Here is a 23,814-nt window from a genome sequence, read left to right as displayed (position 1 = left end):
TCAAACAGCACAATCTGGCAAATAAGCATATATAACATGGCATCATCAAGGCTTCAGAGGCTGGATTGTGAGGGCTTTTGGGCAGCATGAGCCCTATAGGTTGCAGTTTGGACATCCCATTTCTAGTGTTTCCTTTGAAAGAATGGGTTGGTTGTTGGTTTTCTGGTCGTAAGCAGGAAGGCTGAGCACTCATCCTGTTCAGTAATTAGCAGCCCAAGCTCTGTATGTCTCTAAGATAAAAGCCTCACTTATCACCCCACCAGCCTCCGCATTCAAAGGATCATCCTCCACCATTTCCGCCAACTCCAGCACGATGCCACCACCAAACACATCTTCCCTTCACCCCCCCCGGCAGCGTTCTGCAGGGATCGTTCCCTCCGGGACACCCTGGTCCACTCCTCCATCACCCCCTACACCTCAACCCCCTCCCACGGCACCTTCCCATGCAACCACAGAAGGTGCAACACCTGCCCCTTCACTTCCCCTCTCCTCACCGTCCAAGGGCCCAAACACTCCTTTCAAGTGAAGCAGCATTTCACTTGCACTTCCCTCAATTTAGTCTACTGCATTCGTTGCTCCCAATGCGGTTTCCTCTACATTGGAGAGACCAAACGCAGACTGGTGACCGCTTTGCAGAACACCTTCGGTCTGTCCGCAAGCATGACCCAGACCTCCCTGTCGCTTGCCATTTCAACACTCCACCCTGCTCTCATGCCCACATGTCCGTCCTTGGCCTGCTGCATTGTTCCAGTGAAGCTCAATGCAAACTCGAGGAACTTCTTCCGACTAGGCACTTTACAGCCTTCTGGACTGAATATTGAGTTCAACAACTTTACATCATGAACTCTCTCCTCCATCCCGATCCCCCCCCTTTTTTCCCCCAATAATTTATATAGATTTTTCTTTTCCTACCTATTTCCATTATTTTTAAATGTATTTCCATCCATTGTTTTATCTCTACCATTTAACCTTTTTCGATTCCTTCACCCCACCCCACCCCCACTAGGGCTATCTGTCCTTTGCTTGTCCTGCTTTCTACCCTTAATTAGCACATTCCTTAGATAATATCACCATCTTGAACACCTCTTTGTCCTTTTGTCTGTGACATCTTTTGGATATCTCCACCTCTCACTGACTCTACTTGTCCCACCCCCCCTTAAACCAGCTTATATTTCACCTCTCTTCTGTTTTTACTTAGTTCTGTTGAAGGGTCATTCGGACTCGAAACGTTAACTGTGTTCCTCTCCGCAGATGTTGCCAGACTTGCTGAGTTTTTCCAGGTATTTTTGTTTTTGCTCTGTATATCTCTCCTGCAATCTCTCCGCCTCTTCACCTTCTTCAAAACTCTCCTTAAAACCCAAATCTTCAATCAAGTTTTTAGTCACCTCTCCCAACCCCTCCTTTGACTCTGCATCCATTTTGTTTTGATATGTTTTGTGAAGTGCTTTGGGATGTTTTATGCTCAATGTGCTGTTTAAATGCAAATAGTTCCATGTAATTTTCCTTCAGCTCGCCTGTGTTTATCCTTCTCAGCAGTCTGAAAGATCTGTGACCAAACTATGCACCAGTGGTCAATTGTATGCTTCCACCAGTGCTTACAAATCCACCCTGCCATGTGAAAAGGGTATATTCCACATCAGGGTGTTCTAATTCAACTATAAATGGCTCTGTAATATGAAGGGGTATTATTTTACATGTAAGCACTTTCCTCTACAGCTGCCTTCTCTTTTACAGCCTGCAACAAAATCTCCTACTTACAAGGTGCTTCTAATCTAATTAGTATCTAATTGGAAGTAAATCCAAATTGTCTTTGTACAGCTTTAACTCAGGAGAGTTCGGCCAAAAGAGCTTTGTATTTTAATCAATAGCAGCGTTTTGAATAATTGCAGAGCCATTGAAACATCTTGTTAATAAGCATTATGTTACATTAGCACACAGCAAACATGTCTGTGGATCCAGCGCAGCCTGATAATGTGCCTTTGCAAGACAAGTCTTGGCAGCAAGATACAGACGCTATTGAGAACGAAAGAGATGTAGACTGTCTGTCAGAGGATGTAAAGGTGGAAGTGATACCTGTCATTTCTGTGCAAGAACCAACTCCGTCAGACACTCCCAGACTGGGCCCTGACGTGGATCTCTCCAGTGAGCTTTCAAACGTGAGTAATAAAAAATTAAGTGTAGTATGTTGCTTGTATAGAATAACATTGACCAGGACAACTGATTGCTAGTTTTTAACATACGCTGGTTTACAGATTTCTGTAATTCTAAGTATTTCTCCTCAGTACAAAACTGTAGTTGCAGAAAACACTTCTTTCAGTTTTCTCCTCTTCTCTTCACCAGATTCATGTTGATAGAACATATCAACTTAAAGGTATGGTGCATTCAAATTAACAATCTATGCACAATGAAAAGAACCCGCAGGGGGCTACATTGGTGCCTCCTTCTCTTCAGATTTTAGATCTACCATCTTCAGACTTGAGAGAGAAAAGTACTACCACTTAGAAGAGAGAAGTAGTGGAGAGAGAACTGGATATCAGCAGCTGGGTATCATCTAACCCTTTGCCTGCAATTGATGTAACTGAGGGTAGCATGTGGATGAGAAAAAAATAGGAAAGGGGCAATGGTGGATCCTTGTGTCACACAGATAAACAGCATTGAAATCAACAGGAAGCTCCTTCTCAGTTTATGGGCTATTTTGCTGTAATAACCTTTCCAAAGCTCATTGTGACATGCAATTTTTAAAAATTCTTTCATGGGATGTGGGCATCACTGCCTGGGCCAGCATTTATTGCCCATCCTGAATTGCCTTTGAGAGGGGGATGGTGAGCCACGGCCTTGAACTGCTGCAGCCCACGTGGTGTAGGAACACTCACAGTGCTGTTAGGAAGGGAGTTCAATGAAGGAACGGTGATATAATTCCAAGTCAGGATGTTGTGTGGCTTGGAGGGAAACATGCAGGTGGTGGTCTTTGAGGTGGTAGAGTTTATAGATTTTGAAGGTGCTGTCGAAGGAACCTTGGTGAGTTACTACAAAGCATCTATTAGATGGTACACACTGTTGCCATTGTGTGTCAGTGCTGGAGGAAGCGGATGTTGAAGATGGTGGATGGGGTGCCAATCAAGTGGGCTGCTTTGTACTGGATGGTGTTGAGCTTCTTCAGTGTTGTTGGAGCTGCACTTGTTCAGGCAAGCGAAGAGTATTCCATCACACTCCTGACTTGTGCCTTGTAGATGGTGGACATGCCTTGTGGAGTCTGGAGGTGAGTTCCTCGCCACAGGTTTCCTAGTCTCTGACTGCCAGTAGCTACTAGTATTTATATGGCAGTTCAATGGTAACCCCCAGGATGTTGATAGTGGTGGATTCAGTGATGGTAATGCCATTGAATGCCAAGGGGAGATGGTTAGATTCTCTCTTGTTGGAGATGGTCATTGCCTGGCACTTGTACGGCATGAATGTTGTCCAGGGCTTGCTGCATATGGGCATGGACTGCTTCAGTATCTGAGGAGTTGCAAATGGTGTTGAACATTGTGCAATCATCAGCAAACATCTCCACTTCTGACCTTATGATAGAGGGAAGGTCACTGATGAAGCACTAGGTTGAATTTCCTCCCAACTTATTGATTCTCAGGCTTGCAATACTTTGAATTTAAATTCTGAAGCTGTGCATCATGCCATTTGTGTGTAACCCTAGCACTCCGAGCATGCACACCACAGCGTTCTCCAAAGGCCTATGGAGAGAGTACCAGATGCATAATGTGAATTTGGGCAAATGACATATATTGATTAACCTCCTGTAAGGAACATATCTTTTTATTTCTGTTGGACTGTTGTAAAGAACATATCTTTTTATTTTCTGTTGGACTGTGGCTTAAAACTACAATGGCTGCATTTTGAAAGACATATGGATGAGAGAGATATACAATGTTGCAGTCCTGGAACAGAGTGTGCCATGAAAGACAGGATGGTGCTGGAAAGGAGCCCTGGACCAAGAGAGCTGCCTGGCAACAGCATTTTAATTTGCTCCTGACCAGATGACCAGGGTTTTGTGTGAGAGCAGTGCAGCTGGAAGCTCTTGGCCTGCAAAGAGGAAACATCTAAATTCTCTTTTCCTCATACCTCTGTAACCTGTTTTCCCTCTGAGGAAACCCCTGCTAAAAGGAAAAGGGGAAAACACTGTTAGAGACATTGAAAAGCAAGTTTTCAACCAGTGAACTAAATACTGAAAGTGCTGGAAGATCACCTCGTGTCATCAACAAAAACTAAAAGAATTTAGAAGACATCGATCAAAAATCAACCCATCGAATCCTGTACTCTGGATTGGTGCTATTGAACTGTTTTATCCCATCCTTAAAATTCATATTTTGTTCGCGTGTGTGTGTATGTGTGGATTTAAGAAGGGGGTAGAGTTTAAGTTATGGTGTTAGAAGTTAGCAATCCATATTTCTTTCCTTTGCCACTGCTTAACGACAGTTTGTTCAATAAACAGTTACTTACTTATTAAGTTTACAAACCTGGTGCTCATATTCTGTTAGCGTAAATAAAACAGGTATAATTGGGGCAATTTGGTGGTTTTGGTCAAACTTTTCACATTTGTTACGGCTCAGGAGAAATAACACAGAGGGGCATGATATTCCAGCGCACTATCCCCAGTGAGCCGTGACACTCCCAAAACCAAGGTCAAGTATAAGACAGTTTTGTAAGTGCGGTTAATTAAAATTCCTGCATTGGTGCAAAGACAGGAAAATTATGAGGAATTTGATCGGTAACAGTGGAAAAGAGAAGAGTGTAATTGACAGCAAATAACAGACAAATTTGCAACTTGTGGGAATTATTCAGATAAGAAAAGTTGAAGTGGTAAAATAAAAAAGTGACGCTGCTGAATTGAGGTGTAAGTCGAAACTTTTGGAAACCCATATCCATCTATTAAATTCCTGAAAGAAAAAGAGAGGTTAATGTTTTGGGTGTAACTTTTCATTTGAATTCCTTAATTGGCAAACTTTCTGTACTGAATATATAAAAAATATACTTGCGTAAATTAGAATTGTATTGCACAAATGCTCACTAAACTCTTCATGATTTAAGGATAAGGACAACGCTATATATCTCAAGTTGCTTTTTGTTACTTGTAACCAATCAGAACAGGCTGATTTTCTTTGTCAATTGAGCCACTTGCCAAATATTTAACCAAATAAGAAGCGTTGAATTTGTCTCGATTTGGTTAAAAAGTTTTTAAACCCTCTGGTTTAAGACGACCAGCCAAGGTCAGAATCCACCTCACAAATCAACCCCTAACTTTTGAAGGTTGATTTTAAATCTGCAATTAAAATCGTCCAGGGGTCTCACCAGGTGATGCCCCATCCTCTTCTTGCAGATGTCATTTTTAACTTCTTTTGATCAAGTGAGAACGACATCCACCAGGAATGTATAGACCAGGCTTTGATACTTACATGTGATCTGATTGGTTCATGAACCAAGAGTTTGCAGAAAAATAGCAGATGGACGAATTGGTGATAGGAGAAGCTAATCCTTAAACCTTGTGAATTATTTATTGAAGCACTTATTGACTTTTTATTTAATTTTCAGTAAAATGGGGAACCCACCACATGTTGCCACCATCTGAAGAGTCTGATACCCATCTTCTCAGGGGAAGGGAAAGGGTTTAGAGCCCTTATAAGAACATAGAGGGAAAGATAAACCAAAACAAAATCGTGAGGGCAGTAAGGGTTAGAAATAGAGACAGATGCAAACCCCAGAGCCAGAGGGACAAATATATTTTAATTTTAAACTGCTTGTACAAATACACAGAAGGGAGACAAAGAACTAGTTGCAGAGAAATCAAGGCAGAGTTGCAAGAAAAGATGGAGACAGTATTTTAAAATTTTTATAAGCCCTCTGGTATTTGGCAAAATAAAAGCCTCCTGGCTATTAATAGAACACCTCATTTTTCAGGCCTCTGTTCAGTGGACAGGTATGGTTTATTGCCTTGTGCGGGATTCATGCAGTTTATTGCTGAACTATTGTAACATACCTTGAATTGAGCCAAGTTCCTGAGGACTAAGTCAAATAGAAACTGCACTGAGCAATAAAATGGTGACCTTTAAATATTATTGTGTCGCATTTGTCCTTGATTTGTATCTTTTAAGGTCTGTAATTGGTGCACCAAGGACCTTTGATCATTAATTGGCTCTTCAGAGGATTGTCAATTAATGGGTTAATGAAAGCTAAATACCAAGAATTTTGACTCTCAATCCCTTCAAAGTGCAATTGTTAATACCTGTCCTAAAATATGAAGACCTGTTTAAAATATAAAGATTAATTGCCACTTAATTGTCATACAAGACTGTTATTGAAGCACAGATAAAAAGGCTGATGGGAGCTCCCTCTGTAATGAAAGTAGAAAAAAACATTTGGGTGGCTTCAGATAATAAGCTTTGTGCTTAGACTTTCCGGTAAGCACGTGACAAGACTGACGGCTATCTTGATAACAGAGCAGAACTTTCTCCCATTATCCATTCACAGTACCAAGGGAGCTGTAGAGGTGGTGCGGTACTGTTGGAGGTGCCGTTTTTGGAAGAGACATTAAACCTAGATCCCCTTTATCCCCTTAAGTGGACGTAAAAGATCTCTCGGGCCACTTTTCTGAAGAAGAGCAGGGGTGGGGGGGTGGTTATCCCTCTCAATCAATGTCAGAAATCTGGTCATTATCACATTGCTGTTTGTGGGAGTCTGTTGTGCACAAATTGGCTGCCTCGTTTGCTACACTATAACAGTGACTACACTTCAAAAGTACTACATTGGCTGGGAAGTGCTTTGGGATTTTATGTGGTCACGAAAGGTGCTATATAAATACAGTCTTTTTCTAATAAATTTTCATGTTTCTCTTTTCTTAATCCGTTTTGAAAATGTCACTGTAGTGAGCATAAATGTTGATTATCAGTTAGGCTAGTTACATGCAACGCCAATTCCAGAATGCTTTGCAGTGAGCACTAGTATAATAGGACATTGCATTAGTGGGGATGTGTTGAAAAGTTGCTCATCCCATAGTAAAGAATGTTATAAGCTGTTCTTTCCTGTGGTCCTTGCAACTCAGAGTTTTCATAGGAAGATTTCTGTAACACGACTGGTGATGAGATCATCTTGTATTTGTTGTAGAAAAACTTTTGGATTTCTATTGAAACATGTTGAGACTATTTATTGAATGTAACGTATCTGACTTTTGGTCTATCGTGGGCACATTCCGATATGTCAAATTGCTTACAGGACTAAAACAAAAACTGAGAGAGTGCTTGAGAAGGACCATTGATATTTCCATAACATTTGCTTTGACAGAAGGCTGGCTTGTGATCTGATATAAACTTTTCTTTCAAAATATATACTTGATTATAACATTTTAAGTTATTGAAATGTGGGTTTATTGTTCCCATTTCACCTCTCTTCCTGAACTCTCCCTGTTCTCTTTCTTGGCTTCTTTAAGAGTTTGACTTGTACTTCAGGAGACTGAGGCCAACCATGCCCTTTAGCATACTTAATACTTGATGATCTGTGCATTGTCCCTTTAACCATGGTGCTGAAGATTGAAGTGACTTTAGATGGAAGATTCAAGCATGGTGACAATTCAAATCTGTTTGATCAAGAAATTTGAGTGAAGATGGTGGAGGACTCCACAACGGTGGAACATTAGAGGAGATTGGATGATCTAAATTGGGAAGAAGTGGACAAGCCATGCTTGACCTTCAAAAATATGTGGATTTAAGGAGGAAGGGTAGTCTGACAGCTTTCTACAACTCTGAGGGAGAATAGATTTTTTTTTTGTTTCTGAAATGTTCACTATTTTGTGGAAATCTAAAATATTTCAAACTAGATGTATCTGATATGGCACCAAATTTTCCCAGAACTCTTAAAGTTAATTTGGAATCAGTTGTGCTATATAGCGGTCTAGTGTCAGCTTTCTTTAATAAGAGGCACACTCCCTCTACTTTCCAACATTTTAGTGAGAAAGGAACATGTCTGTCACCTCTTGGTTGTTTGGTCAAAATGCCAATTGATCAACGGGTCTAGGTCTATGTAAACAATGTTAACGGTCAGGGCAATAGCACAAGGTTACTGTTGACAGCTAGAGTTCAGAGTGCAAGATAACACAAATATAATTATCACTTTTAAGCTGTGGAGAACTGACAGTATCTTAAGGGTCCAATTTTACCCAATGAGATAAATGTACTTGTATACAATATTAAATTCCATAGTTATAAAGACTTGTTGTTGCAAAATGTAGAAATGTGATTAATAATATACTGCATAAGATTAAGCAATAAAAGAATGGTTTACAAATATTGAATGCTACCATGTTTTGCCCATCCAGTATTCTGCTCTTTGCTTCCCATGTTTCCTAAAGGTGCTGGCATGTGGAAGAGCTATGGTTGCGGAGGAACCTGTATTTCACCTATGTGGCTGTTGTTCATCTATGGGCCTAGGCAGTGAGTGCCTGTATTTGTGTTTGGAAAGTATGTCAGCTGAACTTGATTTCGTTCACAATTCTGATCACAACCAGTGTCCATTGCAACGAAAACAGAAAATGTTGGAAAAACTCAGCAGGTCCAGCAGCATCTGTGGAGAGAGAAACAGAGTTAATGTTTCGAGTCCATATGACCCTTCTTCAGAGCTCTGTGACTACATATGACTCCAGAACCACAGCAATGTGGTTGACTCTTAAATGCTCTCTGAAATGGCCTAGCAAGTCAGTTGTATCAAACTGCTACAAAATCACAAAAAAGGATTGAAACTGGATGGACCACCTGGCATTGACCTAGACACCGGAAACGACGACGGCAGTCTCAGCCCTGTTGACTCTGCAAAGTCCTCCTTCCCAACACCTGGGACCTGTGCCAAAATTGGGAGAGCTGTCTCATTGACTAGTCAAGCAACAGCCTGACATAGTCATCCTCAGGGAATCATACCTTACATACAATGTCCCAGACACCACCCTCACCATCCATGGGTATGTCCTGTCACAGCGCAGGACAGACCCAGTAGAGGTGGCGGCACAGTGGTAGACATTCAGGAGGGAGTTGCACTGAGATTTCATGTCCCATGGCATCAGGTCAAACATGAGCAAGGAACTTCCTGCTGAGTACCACGTACGGTCCTTCCTCAGCTGATGAATCAGTGCCCGTCCATTTTGAACACCACTTCGAGGAATCACTGAAGGAAAGGGCGTAGAATGTATTCTGGGCGGGGAACTTCAATGTCCATCACCAAGAGTGGCTCAGTAGCACCAGTACTAACCAAGCTGGCTGACTCCTAAAGGAGATAGCTGCTAGACTGAATCTGCAGCAGGCGGTGAGGGAATCAACAAGAGGGAAGAACATACTTGACATCATCCTCACCAACCTGCCTGCCGCAAATGCATCTGTCCATGACTGTATTGGTAGGAGTGGCCACCGTACAGTCATTGTGGAGACTAAATCCCACCTTCACACTGAGAATATCCTCCATCGTGTTGTGTGGCACTACCATCGTGCTAAATGGGATAGATTTCGAGCAGATATAGCACCTCAAGACTGGGAATCCATGAGGCGCAGTGGGCCATCAGCAGCAGCAGCATTGTACCTGAATACAACCTGTAATCTCATGCCTGACATATCCCCCACTCTACCATTACCATCAAGCCAGGGGATCAACCCTGGTTCAATGAAGAGTGCAGGAGGTCATGCCAGGAGCAGCAACAGGCACATCTAAAATTGAGGTGTCAACCTGGTGAAACTATAACACAAGACTACTTGCATGCCAAACAGCATAAGCAGCAAGTGATAAACACAACCGATCCCACAACCAACGGATCAGGTCTAAACTCTGCAGTCCTGCCACATCCATGATCTGTCTCCTCTGGAGGTCCCCTGCATCACAGATGCCAGTCTTCAGCCAATTCGATTCACTCCACATGTTATCAAGAAACGGCTGAAGGCACTGAATACTGCAAAGGCTTTGGGCCCTGACAATATTCCAGCAATAGTACTGAAGAATTGTGCTCCAGAACTTGTGCCCCTAGTCAAGCTGTTCCAGTGTAGCTACAACACTGGCATCTACCTGGATATGTGGAAAATTGCCCAGGTATGTCCTGTCCACAAAAAGCAGGACATATCCAACCTGGCCAATAACTGCCCATCAGTCTACTCTCGATCATAAGTAAGGTAATGGAAGGGGTCATCAACAGTGCTATCAAGTAACACTTGCTTAGCAATAACCTGCTCACTGACTCCAGTTTGGGTTCTGCCAGGGCCACTCAGCTCCTGACCTCATTAAAGCCTTGGTTCAAACATGGACGAAAGAGCTGAACTCCTGAGGTGAGATGAGAGTGGCTGCCCTTGACAGGCCGCATTTGACCGAGTGTGGCATCAAGGAGCCCTAGCAAAACTGAAGTCAGTGGGGATCAGGGGGAAAACTCTCTGCTGGTTGGAGTCATACCTAGCACAAAGGAAGATGGTTGTGGTTGTTGGAGGTCAGTCATCTCAGCTCCAGGACATCACTGCAGGAGTTCCTCAGGGCAGTGTCCTAGGCCCAACCATCGTCAGCTGCTTCATCAATGACCTTCCTTCCATCAGAAGGTCAGAAGTGGGGATGTTCGCTGATGATTGCACAATGCTCCGCACCATTCGCGACTCCTCAGACACTGAAGCAGTCTATGTCCAAATGCAGCAAGACCTGGACAATATCCAGGCTTGGGCTGTCAAATGGCAAGTAACATTTGCGCCACACAAGTGCCAGGCAATGACCATCTCCAACAAGGGAGAATCTAACCACCGTCCCTTGATGTTCAATGGTATTACCATCACCGAATCTCCCTCTATCAACATCCTGGGGGTTACCATTGATCAGAAACTGAACTGGACTAGCCATATAAATACTGTGGCTACAAGAGCAGGTCAGAGGCTAGGAATAGTGCAACGAATAACTTACCCCCCTGACTCCCCAAAGCCAGTCCACCATCTACCAGGCACAAGTCAGGAGTGAGGTGGAATACTCCCCACTTGCCTGGATGAGTGCAGCTCACACAACACTCAAGAAGCTTGACACCGTCCAGCACAAAGCAGCCCACTTTATTGACTCCACATCCAGAAATATTCACTCCCTCCACCACCGACGTACAGTGGCAGCAGTGTGTACCATCTACAAGATGCACTGAAGGAATTCACCAAGGCCCCTTCAACGGCACCTTCTAAACCCATGGCCACTACCATCTAGAAGAACAAGGGCAGGAGACATGTGGGGACACCACCAACTGGAAGTTCCTCTCCAAGCCACTCACCATCCTGACTTGGAGATATATCGCCATTCCTTCACTGTCGCTGGGTCAAAACCCTGGAACTCCCTTCCTAACAGCAGTGTGGGTGTACCTACACTGCATGGACTGCAGCGGTTCAAGAAGGCAGCTCACCACCACTTTCTCAAGGGCAACAAGGGATGGGCAATAAATGCTGGCCCAGCCAGCGAAGCCCACCACCCGTGAATGAATAATAAAAAAAATCTCTCCCTGCTTCCTGAACCATCTCCAAACCAGTGGTGTTGAAATCAAATTGTCAAGCCCTTCAATAACCTTTTTCCTTTGTATGGTTAGATATTGTGGAAGCCTAATAATGAGAGCCACGCCATCAATTTTGAAAGTACTTCACTTTGTTCAGTGAAGGTCTGTAAAACAATGCATTTGGTACATATTGCACTTAAATCTGTTTTCTTGGCACTCTCACCATTCGAAATCAGAAAAGGATTTTTTTTAAATTTGAAAATCCGACTTAGAGTGAAATGTCATTTTGCATAGTACCCAAAAGGTTGGGGAAAAGCGTAGGAGAAAATCCAAGATCTTTCAAGTAGTGATGAGGTGATGTCGAGGCTGTATTAGAAAAGCCTGCAGATATGGGAAGGAAAGAAATGCCTGTAAGTACCAAATTATACTAAATGTTTTGAATATCAATGAGCTGTTTCTTTCCACTTCCATTTCTGCTTGTACCAGAGCTTGAAATTAAGGCAGTTGGCAAAAGTCACTGTAGCAATCATTGTGGACCTAGTTGGAAAGGTAAGGAGAGAATGTGCAGTCACATACAGCCATATCAAGTTCTCCAGATGTCCCAAGGCATTTCACATCTAATGAATTACCTTTGAGGTGCAGTTACTGCAAATGAGATGAATGACTAGTCTGTCTGGTTTTTCCGTGGTGTTGGATGAGGGAGAGAAATGTTGCTGAGGACAAAGCTGTCCCTCTTTCGGTCAATGCCATAGGATTGTTTTTGTGCCCATCTCAACAAGCTGGCTGGGTCTTAATTTAACTCCTCTGTAAACTGACATCCCTGACAATTCAGAACTCCCTCGAGCTACATTGAAGTTCAATGCTCAAATCCTGATGGTAGGGCATTAGTTTCTGACTGAAAGGATGAAAGTGCACCAATCCACCGTGCAAAGCTGACCTTATACCAATATGCTAAAATAAATAACAGACTTGTTCCAATACGCTTTAATATTGTCACTTGCTACATATATGATCCTCTTCATTCAGCATCTCCAATTTCTTCCACTGCTAGTGGCTGGCTTCTAACTTTCACAGCTTCTTCCTAGTGCTATATAGTTCGAAATGACATCTCCTTACAGAATCTAAGTTTTGATGGGCAAATTCTGTAATTGGGCTGTTTTTTTTTATTATAGATTAGCCAGGCATGCTATGACAGTTTCATACATTTCATCACTGTACTTCACTAAAATCCTGTTGACAAAACGGTGCTTATCTACAACAAAAAGCCTTTTTTCAATAATACTGATTTTTTTTTTAAAAAGTGACCCATGCAAAAAAAAAAAACTACAGGGAGAATTTGTTGGCTGCAGATTGTATCTACTATTCACTGGGCCAAATACAGTCACTGCTAAATTGTGTGACTGGGTTTAGCTTATACATATAATTGTTAATTATCTGCAATGTCTTCTCTTCCTCCTCCTGCGCCATTAACTAAAGTGCCCCCCAAGGATTGATCCTTAGCCTTCCTCCCCCACCTTCCATTTCTCATCTACATGCCTCCCCTCAGCGACATCATCCAAAAACATAGTATTAGGTTTCACGTGTACACTGATGGCACCCAGCTGTAGTTTATTATCACCTCTCTCAACTCCTCCACTGTTGCTAAATTATCAGATTGCATGTCTGACATCCATTACTGATGGACAGGCCCAGGCCCTAAGCTCTAAAATTCACTCCTTAAATCTCTCCTCCTCTTTATCTCTCTTCCCTCCTTTAAGATGCTCCTCCCTCTTTGACCAAGCTTTTGACCATCTCCCCCTATACCCCATTGTGTGGCTGAGTGTCAAATTTTGTTTTATAACACTACTGTGAAGTGTCTTGGAGCATTTATAAGATAAAGGCGCTTTATGAATATAAGTTGTTTAAAAATAGGAGACTGTTATTTGGAAAATGAACAAAGTATTACATACAGAATTGTTAATTCATTACTTCTGTGACGTTGGTTAGTTTTATAGTTGCTAAGTAAGAATTTAAGTGCTTGGGTTAAACTTGTCTTGGAGTGCTGCAGGAATGCATTCTGTGGTGGTTACAATAAAAATCTTGTAACTAACTCCCGCTTGATGTAATGGATAAAGCTACTCCAAATTGTAGCACTAAGCCATTGACTCATCGGTCTCATGTCATTCCTGCTTTTTATTAACTTAGTCAGGTGAGCAATTGAGAGTGATCCATTTGGCCTGGGAGAGGGCGAAAACTAGCCACAGGTCTCACTTTTGACCCATATCCAGTGATCCCAGAACATGCCTTTGTATGGGCATTGGGTGAAAAGAGGATCAAGCTGGCTGTGATGCCCTCTCCACCAGAGTGCTCTGTGTTTGAGTTCACACGCTATAAAGCCACTTGAATAGGTTAATGTAGCAGGTGCCTGTGGAACTATACTATGGAAACATTCCAGCCCCATGATGCAGAACTGGATTTAGCAACATATGATTGATTATGTTAAGTAACTTTACAGAAGCAGAGGAAAGAAAATTATACAAAAATAAAGTCCTGTGGATTAAACAAAGTATAATTTTTAATGTCTAGTAATGCTGGGGTGAATTAAATCTTTTTCCTCATTTTTGGGTTGAATATTGTAATCTATCACGAAGAGTTGCTAAATCCAGTTGTGTCACGAGGCTGGAATGTTTCAAATGTGTGCGTCTAATAGGAAAAAGTGGCCTCTTGATTGTAAGAAAAGCAAAAGAAGGACATTTATATTGATTTATTGAGATTATGAAATTGCTTCATGCTGAATTTTTAAACGGGGGTGGGGAAAATGTGATTTTTCACCTTAAATTTGGATTAGACTGTTGATTTCAGGAACACAGAGACTATTTTTCTGGTAGGTTTGTACATTTCTCACCCTGCTTCATAAGTCAAATATACTCCCCTTAATCCCCTCTATATTTATTTTGGAACCTGTTTGTTCTTTCTACATCCTGCCTTTAAAGGTTCACTTTCCTCATGGAGGAATCGAGTGCTGCAATGTGTTGGAGTTTGTCCTTTCATCTTCTACCTGATAATCTGTCGACATATAAATGAGGGTCATTGATTAATGCCACATCATTTGTGCAGTGCTAACTGTACTGCTGTGACAACTTTTGGAACATCAGTGCATGTCTTTAGACATTCATGCAAATATGTGCTGTTATACAACTCACGCGCTATTGTACCGTTTTGAGTTTTGGAGGCAAAAAACAGAATAATTTGACATTAACGCACATCATACTTAATACAACATTATCTCTGAACCCGAGGGGGACTGTAGGTTTTTATAAATGGCAACTTGTGATGTTGATAATTTGGAGCATTGTGCCTATAATGTTACTGCACTGCAAGATTATCACCTTGGGCAGATCTATGCGAGTTAGCATAGCTGCGTCAATTTTGGATTTGAAGCCCAGTATGGCCGAGGCATCGTTTGGGACTGAGTAAAGGAAAAGGATGGGAGCTGTACTTGGACTCTTCACACTGTACCTGCCTTGGGATTCATGATATTGGATGCCAAAAGTACTCCATTCGTGTTGAACACAACTGCTCCTTAGAAATATACATAGAATTAAAAAGTAGAAAATCAGAATTTGAATTCGAGTGATACCTGTCTTTGGGTGTGAAGCTTGGGTCTTCTGTTTAGGAAGGACATGGTCTGCAGTTCGCTCTTTTGGGATCAATTCTGAATGAACAGCAAGAGTTAGATTTCTGCAGTGTGACTGGCTCATGCATTGTTTATTGGATTTAATTGAAAAGTGCAATGTTTGTTCTACATTGTATTGGATTTTGTTACTGTATCTACTAGTACCTGTAATATACAAGTATAGAAGAGTTGTGGTTAGAACCAACTTTGTCTAATATGTAGTGGTGCCCTTGTTTTTTTTTATCATTATCAAAACCTGTTACAAAATATTTACTTATATTCCTCTTCAGCAATCAATGGCAGCAGTTCTTGCCAAAGGAGAGGAACTGGCAAATCGTCTGGAAAAGGAGAATGAAGAAGCAATTGCTAATGCCATCGCTGAGGAAGAGCAATTAACAAGAGAAATACAGGCTGAGGAAAACAATGACATAAACTTGGAGACAGACAATGAAAGCGAGTTCTCGGTGAGTACAACTTGAAACTGTTGCAGTTACTTTGTTATTGGTTGCAATTCAATATATTAATACATTTTGTAGCTTACTTTTTCTCTTCCATGAAGGTGCTGAGGTACAGTTCACTTAGTTGGTAACCCCCTCCTAAGTGTATGCTCTTACATTACCTTGGATTTCTGTGGGTTGTCTGACTGTGCATTGTAGCACAGTCAAAGCCTGGCATCTACAAATTAGCATTTTTCATTAGGTGTTGCTGAATAGTGATCAGGAACAAGAAAATTAGCCAAGGCAAATTGGAATGATGCTACTGCTAGCCCAGTTAAGATTAGCTATCTCAATAAAGACCAGGAATCAACCCTGCAATTTTCCCAGCCTTGCATAATTTAGTTTCACTTCAGGTGCTGCATTTACCCACGCTTTGTAATATTTTCGAAGTGATTTTGGCTCCATAAGGTTAATACTGTCCTGTGTAATATTTTCAAATACAGCCATATCTCTTATCAGCACTGAATTATCTGTCTTTTAGGCAGTTTGAGATGTCCCGTGGATATAATAAGGCAATATTGAAATGCAAGTTCTCTCTTTTCTTCCTAAATTTTAGTGGTTAAGGAGCTTTGCATGATGCATTGCTTCATTGCACAGTCTGCCAGATCTGTATTATTCCTTTTTTGTTGAACAAAATTATGTAATGTTTCTTCTGTTATCGATAAAATACTAATCGCCATTCCCATGCCTACCATATTACTGTACCATATGTGTAAGACTGTACTTTGAGTTGTTGATTGTCTTGCCCTTTTCCATTATCCATCTTGGAGTTTCCTCTGTTCTGGCAGGTGATGGAGGTCTTAGTGTAGTGCACTGAATGGTGGTTACACTACAGGCCTTGTGAGTATTGCCAAGGAATTATTTGCTTAGTGAATGCATTAATTTTGAATTTGAACAGTGCACAGGGCCTTGGCGGTACTTGCGAGTTGGTGTAGGAGTACAGAGATTAAATGAATATCTCTGGAAAGGTTTTGAAGACTTTAAATGTGGTGTGAGGAAAATGGGAAGAAAACAAAAATCCAAACTAATGGAGCTTTAAAAAATCTAAGTGAAAATTGACTCCGAATGGTTGTATCAGTAAAATAATGGTATATAAAGCAGCTAAAAGTAACAGTAGTTGAACTTCAACCCAGTCGCACCAAAATCATTTTTAAATAGTGGGGAAAGTGTAAGACAAATTCAGAACTTAAAAATTAAAATACCTGCAAGATTAAGGTAATAGAAGCAACTTGTGAAAAACGGTCATTAATAGCTGTCCATGTTCTGGCAGACTTGAGTGAATTGTGAGCAGTTAGTTGGAGGACTAGATCCATTGGTTTCCAAAAACCTATTGGGGCACTTGAAGAATATTGTTCACCCAATTCCCACAAAGAATAACGGAGGTATGGGTTATGGGTTATACTGATAGCAGGGGGTCCAAATTCAACATTTTTAATATTGCTATTTCTGGTCTCTTGGAGAGTATTGCATCAAAAGTATTTGTCGTAGACTTTCCCCTGCCTACTATAATTTTGAACTGCAGTCGTTTATTTTCTGTTTAAGATTGCAGCTAGAAATCATTTTTCTAGTATAAACAGGCTCAATCCTTGGAATTGAATCTGTTTTAAAGGATAAAAAACAAGCTCAGTTTACCTCAGGAACTTCTAGCAGAACTGAGTGTTAATGTTGTAATGAGTTCTACTTTCATGAACTAATCACTCATGCCTCAAGTAAAATGCAACCCCAGTCTACTTCTGGCCAAAGAAGTTAACAGTTTTAAGAACCTTCCTACCACAGACAGTGAATAAATAGGGAAATGGTTATAAAATTTGTGGTTCACAAAGCTTAGAGGGATTTAATATGCATTTTCTGAAGATGAGCACACTGCTGCTCAGATTCTTTTGTGGGATAGAACAGCTTGATCTTTGTGTTGCTGCTCATCAGTCTTAAGGAGGAACATGTCTCCTTGCTGTATCCTCGACCTCTGCTGGCAGGTTTGAGCTCATTTTGTAATAAAATGGTGCAACTTTTGGATTGTAGTTGCCATGTAAAACTTTGAGTTTAATGTTTCAAAGTGATGTTCTTCTATTGTGTAGGTCAGCATGAGCAGCGGCAGCTTGTCTCTCTATAGTGTTTCCTCACAATCCCAAAACCTGGACTGGAATGATGTTCTGGCAGAATATGAAGGTATGTGCATTTTAATTAATATATATTCAACTGATATTTCAGTTGTTCAGTATACACTGTTGTTTTGTTGCAACATAAACTGCCTGTAAATAAATGCCATGAGAGTGTGACTTAACTTTTTCTCTCAAGGCTATGACTTTAGTATAAAAGAGTTGTAACCTCAATCTTAATGGCCGTTATGATCCTTGGCCAGACCCCAGGTTGTGGGGAAGATCTGGTTAGGGACCAATAACATTTTGTTTAGAGTAGACAAAGTTTGAGATTCAAGATGTTTACTAAGTAAATAAAGCCACAAGATTCCACAGGTTTGGAACATCCAAAAATAAACTAAGTATGAGGCATGCGTGAATTAACAGGCATGCGTGAATTAACAGGCGAACTGTGGTTACAAAATAAATGACAGATGTGACCAAACCCGATTACATGGACTTCCCAACAACCCACCCAGACGTTTGTCACATTGTGAGCCAACCAATCTCACTGAAACTTTGACTTTCTTACGAGGGTTTCCAATCTTTACATTTGAAGATCTTGCCTTGGAATTCTCTGCAAATGTTGCTCCCACTCAGACAGCTTAAGCAATGGCCCATCTCGCAGGGTTTTAATCTTGCCTTCCAAGATTCCTTTCCCTTGGATTTCTGAGTACACTGAAGCATCACCTTACAAGCACAGTTTCAGCTCTTTGGCTTTGCCAAGCAGACACCACTGCTCCAAGTGGGTACCTTTGTCCCATTGGCCCACAGCACAGAGTCACCTTCGGATCTTCAGGGCTTCCCTCGAGCCCACTTCAGTTACAGTCTACTCCCTGTAGCTCGTTCTTTAATTTGGAGCCTGTTTCTCTTCTCCTTTCTTTTAACTTAACTAGGACCTGTTCCTGTACGCTGTCTTATATCCCTGCCTCTGGGACACTTCCTGGGACATTCTCCCTGTCCCCCTTCCCTTGCCCCGTACCCGGGACACTTGCTGCTCATGGCACTCTGCACCCGGTCAACTCTTCCAGGTTTTCGCGCCATTCTTTTTTTTCCTATGTGCAGGTACGCTGGGCCCATCCTGGGCCTGATAAACATGTAAAAAGTAGTACTGTGCATATCTGGCCTGTTCCCGGCTGGCGCATGCGTGGGAGGCCCGAGGTTCATCGGGAATTGGAGTCCTTGACTTCTGAACTCCAGACTAAAGTAAGTTTGGGTTATCAACACATGGCTATCAACACTCCATATTTCTTGCTTAGTTAGTTTTTTCCATATTGGATTGTTTAATGGATAGCATTTGCACAGTCTAGTTTTTCAACATATTTCATAAATCCCTGCTTGATAAATGCTTATGTGAGCACACTGTGCTGGTTGAGGATGCATTGATATAAGTTGCATCTTTCCCCTGAAGCCTGACTTTTAAGAGCAGATAAATGAAGAAGATTAGCCTCGTTGCTGCGTTCATTTTATTTAAAACTGTTCTCCCCCTGGGCATAACTGGAGTTAGATCTTGAGCACTTTGGTATAATTATGAAAGTTTATGCTGAGAATTATTCTTTTGGACTTTGTTGGGATCCGGATTATGTTAGACTTTGAAAAGTGGGAAACCTGAGTGAGTTACCCCTGATTAAAATTCTGCTATTTTAGAGAGGTTAAAACTCTCAAGTCATATTCTTAATTGATTTTGGCTTAATGGACCAGGAGATTCTTCTCCTTTTGTTGAAGTGAATGTCCTTTATGAAATGCCATGTAATTCACAATGTTATGAGAAAGCAGAAAATGCAGAGCAGGACTGGTCAACATCTGAAAGGAAAAGACAGGTTAATATTTCAAGTGCCAACCTTCATCAGAACTTCATTAGAGAGAATTTCACAATGGTTTAATTGTCTGCATTCGGATTTAATTTGTTGTTATTCCTATAATTTTATTCTCTGTAGCACGTGAACCTTGGCGACAGAGCACCTCATGGGGAGACATTGTGGAGGAAGAACCAGCACGACCACCTGGACACGCCATCCAGATGCACGAGAAACTTTCCTCACCATCAAGGAAAATGTGATTCAAATTATTATTTAAACCTGTTGCTCTGTGGACTCTTGAACAGCTATCATTTTACATTGCATGTTGTTATCTGCAGAGTAAACTGATGTACTGGATTTTAAGCTTTTTGTATGTAAAAGCATTTGGTTTCTAGGGTGATTAATTAGTGTTTGAAATTTTCTGCTGACAGGACAATTGCAGAATCAAAAAAGAAACATGAGGAAAAACAGCTAAAAGCCCAACAACTTCGTGAAAAACTACGAGAAGAGCAAACGCTGAAACTACAGAAATTGTTGGAGCGAGTAAGTAGGACAAAAACTGTTTAGAACAGCAAGTGTTAAAAACATAGAGCTAATAGGAAATGGATGTCACAGTGAATTAGATACTAACCTGTTGCCTATGGAGTGTGGAGTGAATGCAGACCAGGGATGGCTGCTTCCTTTGCCTGCTGGTAGTAGAGGGGGTCCCATATGACGAGTTTGGCCCCTTCAATCCAGTTCTCAGATGGACATAAAGTACAAAAGAAAACTGCTGTTAATTAGCTTTGATTTGGTAATTCCAGTCACAAAGACCATACAAAATGGAAAATTCTACTGGTGGGGGTATAGGAGTGATCTTCTGGGATTGAGGCTGAGACATATTGTTTGGGCAGAATATAAGGAGCTTTCTGCGGATGCTAGTAATATGTCTGGCCCAGCAATGCCTAATGCTGACAATAGGTGTAATTGGTTAATATGTCCCATGGATATCTTTCAATGTCTTGAGCAAAGTTGGCTGAAGTTCTAAAAGTATTTTGCTAGTAACATGTCTCTGCCAGGTTACATGTTACAGCAAGATGAATTTCAACATGCTAATGAATATAAGAAATAAAAAGCCTAACTGAACATGTAAATTCAAACCTAGAAAGAGCACTCTCCTTTGCATTGTTGCAGCTGGAGCTCGTGTCTTATGGCTGGTCCACAGATACTATTTTAGGCTTTATTTACACTAATTGTAGTATTGTTGGAAAATAGTTTTGCCTAATACCAATGCTAAAGATGTAGCGTAAAGAAAGACTAGCATTTGCATAGTGTCTTTCATGACCACCGGCCATCTCAATGCACACTGTAGCCAATGAAATACTTTTGAAGTGTGGTCACTGATGTAGTGTAGGAAACATGTAGACTCAGTTGGGGCTTGAGCTGTCTGATGCAAAGCAGGGTGCCACTTTAGATTTTGCTGCTGGTGATTATTCAAATGAGGAAAGTATTGGAGTAGTGTAGTAGTGTTGACCTTGAAATTTGTTTGACTTGTATCCTGAATGTCTTTAGGAGAAGGAAGTGCGGAAATGGAAGGAGGAGCTGCTGGAGCAGAGGAGGAAGATGATGGAGGAAAAGCTGCTCCATGCAGAGCTGAAACGGGAATTGCAGCTGCAAGCAATAGTGAAAAAGGCACAGGAGGAAGAAGCTAAGGTCTGGAATCATTCTCAAGATACTAACTAGGTGGTACTTGAATCTCTGAATAATGGTCACAGAACAACTGCTTAACTTGAAGGGGAGATGCTGAGGTTATAGCTTCAAGATTTTGTTGTGGCTTAGGCAAGAGTCTGAGAAGGTTAATGGTAATTCTTCTGAGGTTAAACCTGAATTATCCTAGTACCACTGGGAACCATGAACAGTGGTGTGCCTGTGGCGAAGGGAACATTGGCTTAGACTGTTGATTTTCTTTTTACACTGTTGCATATAAACCCAGAGTAAGTTGAAACATGGACATCAGTTTTGCTTTGATCTTTTCTTAAAGCTTGCTTGCAATGAAAAAGGTAGGAGGGATAACAGCAAAAACACACATTTGTACAACACCTTTAACATAATAACACGTCCTAAGGTGCTTCAGAATGGCAAGCATGAAATAAGTCATAGCAGAAAAGTTGACTGAGTGGACAGTTAAATGGGTGCAGGTAAGGGAGTTTCAAGGCAGCACCCTAAGATTATTTATATATTGGATGACTTGGAGGCTAGAGTAGATAATATATTACATTGTGGGCTTTGTGTAGCATAAGCTGTCAGAGCAAAGCTTGTGATTTTTCATTGCCATCAAAATTCTGAGGTGTGTTGGATCTTTGTCAAAACTTGGAGAAAAAAGGAAAAATTATAAAACTTGTAAAGGGAAAATCTTGAAACGTAATCCGATATAAGAGCTAGTCTAAGAAATGTTTCCTCTTTTCCTGAAGGATCCAATTATTTTTGGGGTCTTGTTCCATAGACATCTACTGCCTTCTGCTACCTCACAGAAATGGGCTGCCTTAATGTATGACCCATGGCAGTAAGTACCAGTAGTGTTTCAACCTTGCGAGTATCTCAGTTGAGTCCTTTCATGTCCTTAACCTCATATCTCCATGTGCAGGAGGTCACTGGCCAGTGATCAAGAGTAGAATCCTTGAGTGATTTTTTTTCCCCTCTTTGTCTTAAGGCTATGTGATATATCGTCCCAAGTTTCTGCCCAGTTGGGATCAGTTAACAGCACAAGGACATGAGCCTGAGGTCTGCTGGTACAAACAACTTGCCTTTGTCCATGGGCCTTTTGGGAACTAAAGAAATTGCTTTTGAGCAATTAACAGTCTAGTTTATAAATGCCACCCATAGTAATGGAAATGGTAACCTGTTTATCTTTTCTGTCTCTTCAGGTCAACGAAATTGCTTTCATAAACACATTGGAAGCTCAGAACAAGCGTCACGATGTTCTTGCGAAACTGAAAGAGTATGAGCAGCGGCTGAATGAACTGCAAGAAGAACGACATCGTCGGCAAGAGGAGAAGCAAGCGCGGGATGAGGCTGTGCAGGTTAGATCCATACAGAGAAAGAAAACATATATCAGGTCTGCTTCAAACACATGGCCAGCCGAAGAACAGTGCTGCATTTTGAATACAGACCAATGCTTTGCCTTAGTGAGAAAAGTCATTCTTTTAGGAGTAGGTATATTCTGGATGAACACCCTGTCTAACACCTTGCTAATGGATCTTCGTACTTACTATGAGTATAAGTTGAAATAAACATTACAAACAATTTAGTAGACTGCATTTACTCTACAACTGTAATGCCTGTGAATTGGTTTCCCTTTGCACTTATTCCAGGAAGAGTGTTGCTCTGGAATCAGGCTCATTCCTGATTTCTGCTCTACTTGAGTTTTGGCATTAAGTAAAACCACTGAGTATGTTCTATAATTGCTATGTAAATGCAGTCTGAACAAATCTATAATAAAAAAAAATAGAAAGGAAGTGGAATTGCCATGAGTTTGCGACTGAGTCTAGTGTGACACTCCTGAAAAAATGCTGCCATTTTGCTGCATTGGTGCAAATCATTGGTTCTGCGCTCCTTAATGTGGCTGTTTATTCAGGGGCCATTTTAATAGTTGAGGTCTGTCTCCTCATTTGCATTGGTTTGCTTGCTGAGAGGATGCTCATTGAGCACTCTATGATGTAGACAAAAAGAAAGCAACTGTTAGAAATTGGGAAATAACAATTGGAAACAATACCTTTTTAAAAATGCTTTTGTTGGATATTATCTCAAACTGCATAATACAAGTGATAGTGTAAATTAATTTACGTATACCCTTTGATCTAATAAAATAGGCAATTTTTGTTTGCTTTTGGGTGGAATAATGATGGAGCAGTAGTGCCTTTCTCCCGTGAAGACTGAAGAATTCCTTTGTTGGAGATTCTTAGATGAGATCTTAAACAAAGGCTCCCTGATTTATGGGTAGTTCTGGTGAAAATTACATATGATTTTATGAAAGGGAAATAGTGTTTGACAAATTTTTTTTTTTTTCTTGAGCATGTAACTCATAGGGTAGCTAAAGCAGAACCAGTAGATATAGTATACCTGGATTTCCAAAATGCATTCCATAATGTGCCACATAAAGGATTATAGGCAAGTTAAAGGGTCATGGTGGTGGGAACATGACCGCTTATAGAGTAGGCATAAATAGGACATT

The 23,814-nt window shown here is 41.1% G+C and overlaps 1 protein-coding gene across 3 annotated transcripts in view; it reads left to right on the top strand.

The window, feature by feature from the left end:
• The window catches only part of scaper (S-phase cyclin A-associated protein in the ER), a 291,693-nt gene that overhangs the window by 65,004 nt on the left and 202,875 nt on the right, over positions 1 to 23,814 (top strand). For 2 of the 3 annotated variants that reach the window (XM_078532315.1, XM_078532313.1), the window contains exons 9-16: positions 1,717 to 1,761; positions 1,932 to 2,156; positions 15,464 to 15,637; positions 17,746 to 17,836; positions 19,743 to 19,860; positions 20,036 to 20,147; positions 21,156 to 21,296; positions 22,508 to 22,663. In XM_078532315.1, coding sequence (XP_078388441.1) covers positions 1,717 to 1,761; positions 1,932 to 2,156; positions 15,464 to 15,637; positions 17,746 to 17,836; positions 19,743 to 19,860; positions 20,036 to 20,147; positions 21,156 to 21,296; positions 22,508 to 22,663 — 1,062 coding nt within the window. The remainder of the gene's footprint in view (positions 1 to 1,716; positions 1,762 to 1,931; positions 2,157 to 15,463; positions 15,638 to 17,745; positions 17,837 to 19,742; positions 19,861 to 20,035; positions 20,148 to 21,155; positions 21,297 to 22,507; positions 22,664 to 23,814) is intronic. The other variant, XM_078532314.1, reaches the window with a different exon arrangement.

The sequence above is a fragment of the Cetorhinus maximus genome, chromosome 30 (genome assembly GCF_964194155.1).
Source record: "Cetorhinus maximus chromosome 30, sCetMax3.hap1.1, whole genome shotgun sequence".
NCBI classification, from domain to species: Eukaryota; Metazoa; Chordata; class Chondrichthyes; order Lamniformes; family Cetorhinidae; genus Cetorhinus; species Cetorhinus maximus.
Note: the sequence above shows the minus strand (reverse complement) of the source record. Positions and strands in the feature narration are given on the sequence as shown.